Source organism: Crassostrea angulata, chromosome 1, assembly GCF_025612915.1.
Source record: "Crassostrea angulata isolate pt1a10 chromosome 1, ASM2561291v2, whole genome shotgun sequence".
NCBI lineage: Eukaryota > Metazoa > Mollusca > Bivalvia > Ostreida > Ostreidae > Magallana > Magallana angulata.
This window is the reverse complement of record NC_069111.1, coordinates 39,822,988-39,836,168: the sequence shown is the minus strand read 5'-3', so window position 1 is coordinate 39,836,168 and position 13,181 is coordinate 39,822,988. Positions and strand designations below refer to the sequence as shown.

The window sequence follows — 13,181 nt, the reverse complement described above, 5'->3', positions numbered from 1 at the left end:
AAACATCCAACTTATGACAGTTGGATATTTATATATCCAACAACTACTGATTCAATAGTTAAAATAAACGTTGACTAAATATAATGAACAAAAGACGAATAGGGCCACATAAAAATATTTTTATCTTGTAATTACGAGAAAAGATCTCGTAAATATGAGAAAAGATCTCGTTATTACGGATTAATTATCTCGTAATTACAAAAAAAATCTCGTTATTACGAGTTAATTATTACGAAAAGACTATTACTTAAAAGCAAAACACAGAGATGGCAAATATGGGATTAATTAGAATTAATATAAGTTTTAAAAATTGAACATGAGCATTTTAAAAGGAAAAAAGGTTTAGCATCCATGTGCTCTACTATATCCAAAAATTAACAAAAATAGAGCACTATATAAACACATAGGTAACAGGAATGTCATGACTTTTATTAAATAACAATATTTTGATTAAGTAAACAAGTGTTTAGTGTAAAATAACACAAAAGGTTTATATAAGTGCAGTCGGACCTTGAAATAACAGTATCCGACCCAAATGTTTTACTGTCAAAATTGTGCCGAATGGATTTCCTAGTAATCCTACCGCCAACTGAACGGCCGCATTTTGACAGGAATACCTCAATTAAATGGAGAAAATTACACTTCCTTAACACGTTAGGTATCATCTCAGCAAAAATGTTCAAACTTGCCTTCAAATCGGAGCGCTGCCAACTCGGCAAAAAATTGCAAAACTGCATCCAAATCGGAGACCTGGCAATTCGGCCAAAGGAAAATTCAAACTTGCCTCCAACTCGGAGATCTGCCAAATCAGCAAAAAACAATAAAATTGTCTCCAAATTGGAAACCTGCCAAATCGGCAAAATTAAAATTGAAAAACGCCTTTAAATTGGATACTTGCTAACTCAGCATATCCTCACATGGTGAAAAATTACCAACTTATTGACTATTTGTCGATATGTGACTAACCAATAGACTAAATTTATTCGCTCTACTCCATATCGACGACCTGTCCACTGTATAAAAAAATGCCAACTCAGCAACTATATAATATCAAATTATAGCTAGCAACTATCAGATTCATATAAAATCTATCGACTTCCCTCTAAATCAGAGGTCTGCCGACTTGGTGTGCACATACTTGTAGAATAAAAATACCAAATTTGCAACAATTGAATTAATGACCATGCCAATCCACAAACCAAATTTATGCATGATACTATGCCTCAAGTAAACAAAAATACCAATCACAGAAGTTATGAAAATATCATATTTATATAGTTAAAATCTAGGGAATTTGTTTGAACCATTTTAAAAGAACTGTTTTAATGCATTCTGTAATGTGGTTAAATAATTAAAATTGCCTTATTTTGTAAGATGCACTCCATCCGGCATAATTAAGGTGGGGTGACAGGCTGAAATTTCTAGATAATTCATCGATGCCCCACCATGAGTACGCACAAAAGTAGCAATTGAGCTGTTAATGCGTTTTCTCGAAATTTCTGCGGAGATGTTTGAGATAGCATACCTCCAACAAGACCTAGGTAAAATTTGGGACCATGCAATGCGTGTAGGATTCAAAAATTTCCATAAAGGTACGATTCATAAACTTTTGCAGACCTGACAATGAAATATCTGCTATGCCATTTTTCCCACAATGAATGACTAAAAGTTTTGGCACTGGGTACTTAACTTGCCATTCTTGGATTGTCGACAAAAGTTTACACCACCGCATGCCTTAAACACCTTTCCAAATGATACTCATGTCTGTTTTTGTGTTTGTCACCCCTGCGAATGTGTTCGGAATGTTTTCTTTATCGTTGCTAAGCATGTAATAAATCTAGAGGTGCTCGAATGAAAGATTACGAGACTTCACCGAGATTTGTTCAGTTCCTGTGAAATTTCGAGCGGAAGTATAAGTGTTCGGATAATATTCTCAAGATACGTAAGTACTGGTCGATTTTCATATCATATTCTACTTGGATTTATGCTAAAACATCAACATCTTTTAAGATGTATGTCTTATTTCACCATCTAGCGGTTTTTTTAAATTAAAAAAAAAGAACTTTTTTAATTTTACAACGATTGATAAGCAAGTTCTACAACTTATATTTATATCTCTCGTTGGCACGTTTTTTAAATTAAACGATGATACTCGAAACAGAGTTATCGTTCGTGTTCAACCACGTGTAGAGTGGTTGATAATATAAACATTGGGTTGCTTAATAAATTCCTAGCCATGTTTGATGCTTGTGGTGTGCAATACCATGTTTTAAAAAAATAAAATAATGGGTGAATGTTTTGCATAAAAACTTAGTATATCGAGCCATTTTCAAGGAACATTCTGCATAAAATTGTACAGTCTGTTTCACTATTAGTGTTATTACTAGGTCAGGCGCAGATCGAAAATTAATTCTTAGGGGGATGTCTACTACACATGTTAATTGTCGCAACAGCAGAAAAAAACTATTTTTGTATGGTCAAATTTATTTCTAGGACAAATTTTACCCACTAATTAATGGAATTAAAGTTTAAAGTCAATAAACCTCTATAATTAATATTTGACTACAAGTACCTAGATTCTCTAAGATAGACTATAAACACGAGGCACGATTTTTACTGAGAAACTGAAAGGGCCAAATAAAACCACGTGATTTAAAATTTAAATGACAATAACATTCGCAGGGGTGATTAGGTGATCGCTCATTAAAAAAAATTCCATTAAAGAAAATCTTTATGACCGGATAAAAACGGCAATGTACAATAATGAAAAATTAGATGTCTTTTCATGAAAATTAAAAAATTGAACACGTAAATTAAAGACGATATGCATATACATGTATGAAGACATAAGACATAACATATCGAGGACTAACATTAATTGCTTTATTAACAAAATAAGAAACCCTATTTTGTATTTCTGATCACCTCGTTTCTGCTGCAACACGAGAGTAGAGACCTAATTAGCGATAAAACGAAGTGGTGTCACGATGCCGATCTCTTACACACTGATCTTCTATGCAATGGGGAGATTAATGAGTTACTTCCTCTTTTGTAATAAGTTTGGCGGTACTTTGATTTAAAATATTTCCCTCCCAAGAAGTTACAACGTATAAATATTACCATGAAAATACCTTATTTTCTAATTCATCTGACCGTTTATCTGACGACCGAGTTTTCTGAAGGTAAGATGAGGATACTTGTTGATTTTTTATATTTTTTATTTCTTTTTTACGTAGAAGAGGATAAAAAGACAAAAATATTTTGATAGACAGCAATGTGAAAAAAATATTGTAATATATTAAGTAACGTACAATGTACATAGACAAAAAACGATGTGCATCTCAAGAGTCGCGTTGTGTTTAGTAAAAAATTTCATCTTCATTTTACATACATTAATAACATGAAATTGTTTTTAGCAAGGGTTACAATTTGATTTCAGGACAAAAATATAATTGTGAAAAGCCAAAACTGAAAAAATGGTACCGTTAGAATTAGAAGCAGAGGCCAGGTCGTGAGATTCCGTTGCAATAGACCTTTATGGCTTGCTGGAACGAAACTAGCACTATGTATTAAAGATGTTTGGAATTTACCAGTTCCTTTATGTGTAGGTAAGCGTATAGAGGGATTAATACAGTTAATTTGAAAAATGTTGAAAAGAAACAAAACATCTACATATATTCTATTGACGGGGTCCTTTCTTTTCAGCGCCTGGAATAAAATGTCCAAAACAAAAATTTAGCAAAGATCTTCTGGTTAATGAAAGTTTGAACCATGGATTTTTGGTATTTTCTTGCAAACCAGGCTTAATTCTAGAGGGAAATGATAAGATTTACTGTGACGGGTCACAATGGAGTGACGAAACGCCCAAATGTGTTTGTGAGTGTTAGAATACATGTATGATTACACGACTTGATCATCCTGTCCAAATCGGTATTTGATTTTTTAAAAATAGTTTACGTTTAGTTAAATATTGCTATGTTTTATGGATTAATTTCACATCTCTTACTTTCATAGAAATGTGCGCTAACAAGCTCTACAAATGGTACGTTCTAATTACATTTATGATAACACTAATTTATTTTGGACCATACTTGTGTTCTATAATAGACCATTTGTTGAGTCATGGAGTAGTACCCATGATTGTTTTGACTACTACAATTAACAGTACGTGTTAAATAATAACTTGATAATGATTATTATCAAATCGGGAGAATTTTGTTAATGGTTGATATTTTAAACAATGGTTTGAAAAAAAAAATTCAACCACTTGTCGTAAGAAGCTTTAAAAGTCAATATTTTATATGTTTTTATCTTAAAGATTTATTAATAACTATAACTTAACATAGTCCCATTTACATGAACCAACTATCCCGAAAAAGATAGTAAGCAGTTCATACATATATATATGGAAACAAAAAATCAATACAGAATAGTAAAAGTATTTCTACAAATTTCAAACTTTTACCATTGTATGTGGTACTTTTTTTTAAAAGTCTGATATTGTTTTGCATGTTATTTTTAGTGTAAATATATTTAAATATAAATCTTATACTCTAAAAAAAAAGACAAATCGTATTCACAGACTGTGTTTTTCATTCCGTTTAGAAAAATCCCAATATGACGTGTTTCCATTGTATATCAAATTATAACATGTTCAAAACCAAAAAGTAAATTTTTAACATCTTCAATTTTACTACACATAACAAGAGGCGGATGATCTCAATTGCATTTAAAAAACTGTTACAACAGAAAGTATAATTAAGAAGTTTGTAATTTAAATTCACTTACCCGGTATTCTTTTATTAAATATGTCTTTTACCTTCTTTATATATAATTATGTAATAACTCCATTTTTTCTACAGAATATAATATCTTGAATACTACTTGATGAACAGGAGTTTTTAATTTTTTTGAAAACAGATTCTCATTTAAGCATTGAATGCTTATTTTTGGATGTCGTCGGCCCTATAACACGCCATTGAAGTGGTGCAGACAAATTGCATACCGCGCGTTAGTGGGGTATGATAATTTGTCTGCACCGCTTTGTTTGATTCAATATCAATTATATTTACCCTCCGAGTTTTCCAATTACAGTAACCCGTTTATTTGATCTCGTTTGTTCCATATGAAGCTACATATGCTTTTTTAATTTGCTTCATATGTTTGGGATCGGGTATTGGCAATATTGAGCCTATGTAAATTAATTGAGATATAGCTAATGAATTTAAAACACATCCTTTCCAGATAAAGTTTACTTTTTTTCCAAGATTAGAAATATTTTATATGTCTGTATATCTGTTGATCATGTTTCCACTGAAGCAACAACAGATCCATTAGCAACAGCAGCTGTAAGCACGGAAACCGGACACAGTAGCAACCAATCAGCGCCAACGACTGAGACATATTCCACAGATAACAACAGGCAAGAGACAAAACCTACAGAACAACCGAGTACAAAGGCCAAACCTACAGAACAATCGACCACATCGGCCACCGTAAAATCGAGTGAAAGATCAAAAACCACAGAAAACATTACTACATTAACCACTGCAGAACCGAGTAGAGAAGCAAAAACTGAACCAAAGGGAACCACGACTTTTCCACCAAGCTCTACACAGAAACCACAAAAACCGACTTCAGCATCGTCTCCCACCACAACCGAGGTAAAGACTACCACAGCAGCCCCTGCTAAAACATCCTCAATATCCAGCATACAATCAACCACTGTTACGAGATCGATGGATTCTGCAACTTCAAAGCTAACTGGTACGATTCAATTTCAATTACTTTATTGACCAATTAAGGGCCTTCAAAGGTCAACAGGAAGATTGTACAATAAACATTCATAATGCACAATAAACACATACAAAAGAGGGAAAGAGTTGGATGATTGATATTGAAATGGGACATACATGAACATTTAACTAGAATTTATATGTATGTTTCTATACTCAATATGTACCCATATATATATATATATATATATATATATATATATATATATATATATATATATATATATATATATATATATATATATATATATATATATATATATATATTTGTGTGTGTGTGTGTGTGTGTGTGTGTGGGTGTGTGTGTGTGTGTGTGAGAGAGAGAGAGAGAGAGAGAGAGAGAGAGAGAGAGAAAATAGAGATAAGACAGCAATTTTTCTCAACCAGTGATATTTTAAATTTCAATGTAGATCAACAGAAAAGAAGAAAATGTGAAAATGATATATCAGATCTACAGAAACAAGTTCTACAAGCTGACCTGTGCAGAATCAAGGAAGAGACTGAACTTAGTAAGCTACAGAAAGAGAAAGTGTCACTGGAAATTAAAAAACTGAAATATGAAGTTTCACTTTACGGTGTCCAATCATAAATGAGATGTGGTTTTATGAAAGACATTAAAAGGAGTTGTCAACGATGAACTGGCGAATGTTATTCCTAGGCTGTACGGCTATTCCTCCCAAGTCGTCTTCATCATTAGCAATGTCTTTATCATCTTCAGCCTTTGTGTCTTTTCTGTCCAAATCTATATTATGCAACTCAGCACAATCAAGAATGACTTTGGATACTCTCTCAGATCTACACTGAATATAATAAGAACATTATGTCAATATTTATTAACAGTTAAAGTGTTTGAATGAATTATATAATTGATAATAAAATATCAATAATTCATTCCAACTTCCGCATTTAAAATTTTCGATACCTTAAAATTCTCCATGTAAGACCATGAAGCATCTTTTCCAGCATCCAAAACAGCGTCCAAATACTGCTCTTGTTCGTGTATAAGCTGTGTTGTAGTTTTACTGAGCTCTTGAAATATATATTTATTATTTTACGTGTTTATGTGATTGCACTATCTAAGATTTCCTTTCAAAAAAATTGAAATGAGGTTTAGATATTTATTGAAAAAAGTAGACATTTTATTTACTTATTACAATTGCTTTGAGGAAAAACTATGTTCTTGGGTCGGCCTGCATCTCTCTCTCTCTCTCTCCTCCCCCCCCCCCCCCTCTCTCTCTCTCTCTCTCTTCATATTTACACATGTCTGATACTTACTGATTAGCTGGTCGTAAGAAAAGAGTGACGAGGTATCGTCCACAGGCGTAGCTATTGCCGATTATAACCCCATCAACACAATCAACAAGAGATAAATAGATATTATTTTCAGCAATTAAACGATTAACTTTTTTTAATCAAAGTATTGACATTACATGCTATATTTTTTTAACATAATTATAAAAACCCCACCTTCACCCAAACAGATGTCATTTGCGTTTTTGATGAAATTGAATTTACGTCACGATTTGTAGTGCTATCACTAATAAAGACACTAGAAAATGTAAATATTCATTCTTAACTGCAAGTATTTCAGGATACATTAAAACGTTGGTCATTCACCCGTTCATGATCACAGACTCCCTGGGTGTTGATGGAATGAAATCCTTTGCGGTTCGCATAAACTGATTCATGCTCAGAGGCAATAATACTAACATTGGTGCCATCAATCGCGCAGATTACAGCTGGAAAACCAGCAATGGCATAAAAACCCATCCTGATGGCCATCTTTTCCCTGGTGGTAGAGGGACACTAGATGAACTGAGCAGAAACCTCAGCCAGGGCTGCGACACATCGCACACGCCTCTCAAGATACACTTGAGTTGTGGAAACCAAGGGCATCCCCCGCAGTTTTCATTTTGTCACCTTAAAGCAATTTCAACTCGAGTAATCGCGGACAGGGAATGACTCCTCAGGGTGAAGCGGCATAACTCTGGTTCTCTAACATCTGTGACGAATCTTACCGATTCCAGGAAAACCCGTACCTATTTTTTTTCTTTTGTCTCATCAAAATTATGACTGAAATGCCTGAAAATTCGCTGTTTCTTGTATCGTCTGCACAAAAATATGTCAAACAATAACCTATCAGCCATGTTTAACCACTAGCTAAATCACTTAACACAGCTCTGCAGAGTGGATAACTTTAGCCAAAAGTTAACCATTGGAGAAGCATTTTAACCAGTAGTAAACTTTTGAGCAACAGAATTTAACAACTCGTCAAAAGAGGAAAAGCTTTTTCCCATTACACCCCTGCGAATGTGTTCGGAATGTTTTCTTTATCGTTGTTAAGTATGTAATAAATCTAGAGGTGCTCGAATGAAAGTTCACAAGACTTCACCGAGATTTGTTCAGTTCCTGTGAAATTTCGAGCGGAAGTATAAGTGTTCGGATAATATTCTCAAAATACGTAAGTACTCGTCGATTTTCTTATCATATCCTACTTGGATTTATGCTAAAACATCAACATCTTTTAAGATGTATGTCTTATTTCACCATCTAGCGGTTTTTTAAATTAAACGATGATATTCAGAACAGAGTTATCGTTAGTTAAAACCACGTGAAGAGTTGTTGATAATATAAATATTGGGTTGCTTAATAAAATCATAGCCATGTTTGATGCTTGTGGTGTGCAATACCATGTTTTTTTTTTAAAATAATGGGTGAATGTTTTGCATAAAAACTTAGTATATCGAGCCATTTTCAAGGAACATTCTGCATAAAATAGTACAGTCTGTTTCACTATTAGTGTTATTACTAGGTCAGGCGCGGATCGAAAATTAATTCTTAGGGGGGATCTCTACTACGCATGTTAATTGTCGCAACAGCAGAAAAAACCCTTTTTTTGTATTGTTACATTTATTTCTAGGACACATTTTATCCACCAATTAATGAAGATAAAGTTTAAAATAAATAAACCTCTAGAATTTATATTTGACTACAAGTACCTAGATTCTTTAAAATAGACTATAAACACGAGGCATATTTTTACTGCGGAACTGAAAGGGTCAAATAAAACCACGTGATCTAAAATTTGAATGACAATAACATTCGCAGGGGTGCATTATTTCGCCTTCACCTGTGTTTGGACGGAGAGTGCATGTTACCAAAAATAGCTTCAGGTATCTAGCTGTCGCAATACGATTTTCGAAACCTGAGGCGTATTCAGCAGAGCGAGCGCTCGCTCTGCTGAACACGCCGCTGGATTCGCTGTACTGATTTTATAATGGTGTCTGTAACAACTGATTTGTCATAAATTCGGGAAACTCTGTGTATAACAATAGTTGATATTCTGAACCGTGATAAGTTTAAGCAAAGTACAATGGATCTAAGTGTAAATAGAGTACATGTACAGTGTTAATGAAGAGAACTGTTAAATTGGGTGTACTCACAGTCAGACTGAATTAAACAAGATAATTTTAAATCAAAGTACTGAAGAACTGACGGTAGTTGATTTTGTCGATGTTTATTTATTTTAAAATCAATGATATGTTATTTTGCATAACAAGTACAATCATTTAGTTTCTAATCTGAATTACGAACATTTTCATATTATGAATTTTTGGACTTTTTCGACAAGAATGTCGAGAAACCCCCATATGAATCAAGTCATGTAAATAATGTTTAAAGATAAAATTAATTCAATCAAACTATGTATCAGTAATAGAAATATTTCTCGTATGGATCCTAGCAATATTGAACTCTAGTCTCGTTCAACCAAACGCTCGGCTGACACCGTAAATTTCCGACAAGGATTTACGGAGACAGCCAAGCGTCGAGTTGAACGAGACTATATTGAACTCTGGCGTAGGAATACATGCGACTACAAAAAATATATAAATTGTTCGTACCATTTAAAATCTGACTGTTTTCAAGGTATTTATAAATAAGTTTCCTTGAAAAACAATGCTTTAAATAGCATACATGTACATTACATCGAATTTATCAATTATTTTCAAGAGCTAAGTCTTGTCAGCAGCAATGATTTGTGCTGAGGTCCAAACACTGTTTCACTTTCGGTTTGTCTGAGTAACTGCATAGGAGAGTTGATTAAAATCAACTCCCAAAAACCCTGAAGATTATTTACATGTAACTTAATCTCTCTATTCTGTTCATGTTTCAATTTAAGTGAAAAATATTACTACTTAGTTGATTCGATCCAGCGACCACAAAATCAAAAATCCTCCGCGTTACCACTAGGCCACGCATCTAAAATTTTCAACAGATGCATTTTCAATATATATGGCTATAAACATGATTGTATTAGAAAAGACACTAATTGAAATATTCGTCTAATTTTCAGTACGAAGACCACATTAAGCCAAAACTAATTCAATGTAAACGTGTACTACAATACATGCAGAGCATAATTTTAATCGGATGTCTGGTTTAGAGTGGTTCAAATGGTCAAATATCCAATTTTTTATCGTATACAACACATATAACCACTTTCCTATATATCCCACACAAAATTTAAATATTTTTAATGATGTCTTGTAATATAATTAAGACTCGTAGAGCATGGTGATTTTGTAATTTGCGTTTCTTTGAATATATTTAAACTAAATATTGTATAATATTGAAATTGTCTGATGTTTGCAAAAGGCTATATTTGAGGCCAAATCGTATATTAAGTGCGCTATACCTCTTTAACCACTGGAAAAGGGATTTAACCAGTGTTTTGAGCGACCCGATCCTGTACGCAGAGTTTTCACTTTCACCCCTGCGAATGTGTTCGGAATGTTTTCTTTATCGTTGCTAAGTATGTAATAAATCCAGAGGTGCTCGAATGAAAGTTCACGAGACTTCACCGAAATTTTTTCAGTTCCTGTGAAATTTCGAGCGGAAGTATAAGTGTTCGGATAATATTCTCAAAATACGTATGTACTGGTCGATTTTCATATTATATTCTACTTTGAATTATGTCAAAACATGAACATCTTTTTAGATGTATGTCTTATTTCACCATCTAGCGGTTTTTCAAATTAAACGATGATATTCAGAACAGAGTTATCGTTCGTGTTCAACCACGTGTAGAGTGGTTGATAATATAAACATTGGGTTGCTTAATAAAATCATAGCCATGTTTGATGCTTGTGGTGTGTAATACCATGTTTTAAAAAAATAATGGGTGAATGTTTTGCATAATAACTTAGTGTATCGAGCCATTTTCAAGGAACATTCTGCATAAAATTGTACAGTCTGTTTCACTATTGATATTATTACTATGTCAGGCGCGGATCGAAAATTAATTTTTAGGGGGATCTCTACTACGCATGTTAATTGTCGCAACAGCAGAAAAAAACTGTTTTTAGTATTGTCACATTTATTTCTAAAACACATTTTATCCACCAATTAATGAAGATAAAGTTTAAAATCAAAAAACCTCTAGATTTTATATTTGACTACAAGTACCTAGATTCTCTAAAATAGACTATAAACACGGGGCACGATTTTTACTGCAAAACTGAAAGGGTCAAATAAAACCACGTGGTCTAAAATTTAAATGACAATAACATTTGAAGGGGTGCCTTTACTGGTCTACAATGCCACGTGATATGCAAACGAGTCCTCTCCGATCTGCTTCATTTTTTTCTTGAACTATGTAGTCTGCCTGAAGATATTTATGCTGCACATTTGGTCGATTTTTAATAAAAATACACATATCTATGAAAGAAGTCAATTGAAATTGATTAAAGGGAAAATTTCCAAGATAACTTTATTCACACATTATCACTTTTCCCTTGTAAAAATTCACAAGAACGAAAACAGATTTTCCACAGAGATTTATTATGTAGACTGTTTACATCTTTTCCCCATTCGGAAGTCACTCGGATTACCTCGCACGATTTTTCAACGTTATCATCCGGGCTTAATTATGGCTGATGCAATGCAAAATCCCCGTAGACTTTCTTTTTTTAGCCGTGTATTGAAACCTGACGAGCTAGAGGGGGCGTTTTAAAAGGGAAATCCTGGGATTTTTTCATACTATCAAATGAACATCGTCTGAATCATTTATTTATAAATGTATTTATAAATATCGAATAATTTAAGAAATGTGCGGCAAAAATATTTCGGGACAGACTATAGAACCCGCCCATTTTATTCATTGCAAGGACAGGGCCACAAACTAGAACGATATTCACCGTTAGAGGGTCAACAAAATAATCGATAGTATGTTTATTATTAAAATGTGAAGCGTTCAAATGCATTCACACAAATCAAAATGTGTCGATTTTTTGCGCTCATTTGAAAAATATCAAAACCGAACCATCGAAGATTTTGTCTATGACTCACCGAATTAAAGGGGGCGATGACATATGTTTAGGGATACCATCCTTTGTTGACACCATTATCTAGACTCATAAGACACACAATTCTACAATATGAAATATTGATTAAATAGTGACCAATGACTCCCCCCAGCATTCTCCTGAGTTCAGATATTAATTTCAGCCTTTTGTCAGTGAGAGTCGTGTTGTTTTCACTGGGACAAAAAAGTAACCAATTTGCATTAAGGACACAGGGGACGTTCCTCAATTTTATTTAATTTTCCTTGATATATCATTTCCTATTTATGAACATTTAAACCTGTTGATTCCCCCAAAAATCAGGATACATTACCAAGTTTTTTTTTAGCTGGAATATTTAGATTTTTCCTTGAAATAGCATGCAAAATACATTTGAACACTTATGAATAAAGTCATAGTACATATTTTCAATAAAACACTTTATATCTAAATAAAAAATATCATATAACATGAAAATATACTTATGGAATTACTAAGTGGAAATTTTTACATTGTGGAGATATAAAATAGAAAGTCGCGTCTGACCTTAAGATATTATATATGTTGTACATATAACATCGATCATAGTCCTTGAAATTTGCAGTCGCTAAATCAAACATTTAGAATGAAACACTCAGTTGTCCCGCTATTTACATAGTCTCGTATTAAATGATAGTTCTTTTAGATTAAAAAAAACCACAAGTATGACCAAGGCTTTTTTTAAAGCTCAGCTGAACTAAAGGTTTATGTAAGCTTTTCTGATCTAATTGTTCTTGCTTCTTTACTTTGTAACGTTGTTACCGTTGGCAGTGGCATGACTTTCACTTTCACTTTCTTCCTCTCCTCACCTTAAGTTCTAGATCAATTTCAACCAAATTTGGAACAATGCATTCTTGGCTGAAAGGGATATTTGGTGTGTTCAGCTGATAGACCACGTGAAATAATCAATTTAAGTTGCAGCGAAGCTAAATCCTTTATTTTAGGATGATAGCTACCATGGCCCCAAAAGGCAAAGGTGTGACATTAATTTATATTTAGAGCACTG

General features: G+C 33.3%; 1 protein-coding gene across 1 annotated transcript; it reads left to right on the top strand.

The window, feature by feature from the left end:
* Positions 1–2,733: 2,733 nt before the first annotated feature.
* Positions 2,734–6,686, top strand: LOC128158494 (complement decay-accelerating factor, GPI-anchored-like). The gene is given in 6 exon segments (XM_052821368.1): positions 2,734–3,182; positions 3,440–3,471; positions 3,473–3,608; positions 3,706–3,876; positions 5,302–5,766; positions 6,206–6,686. Coding segments are annotated over 6 exon segments (1,044 nt in total). The 5' UTR covers positions 2,734–3,121; the 3' UTR covers positions 6,385–6,686.
* The last annotated feature ends 6,495 nt before the right edge of the window (positions 6,687–13,181 follow it).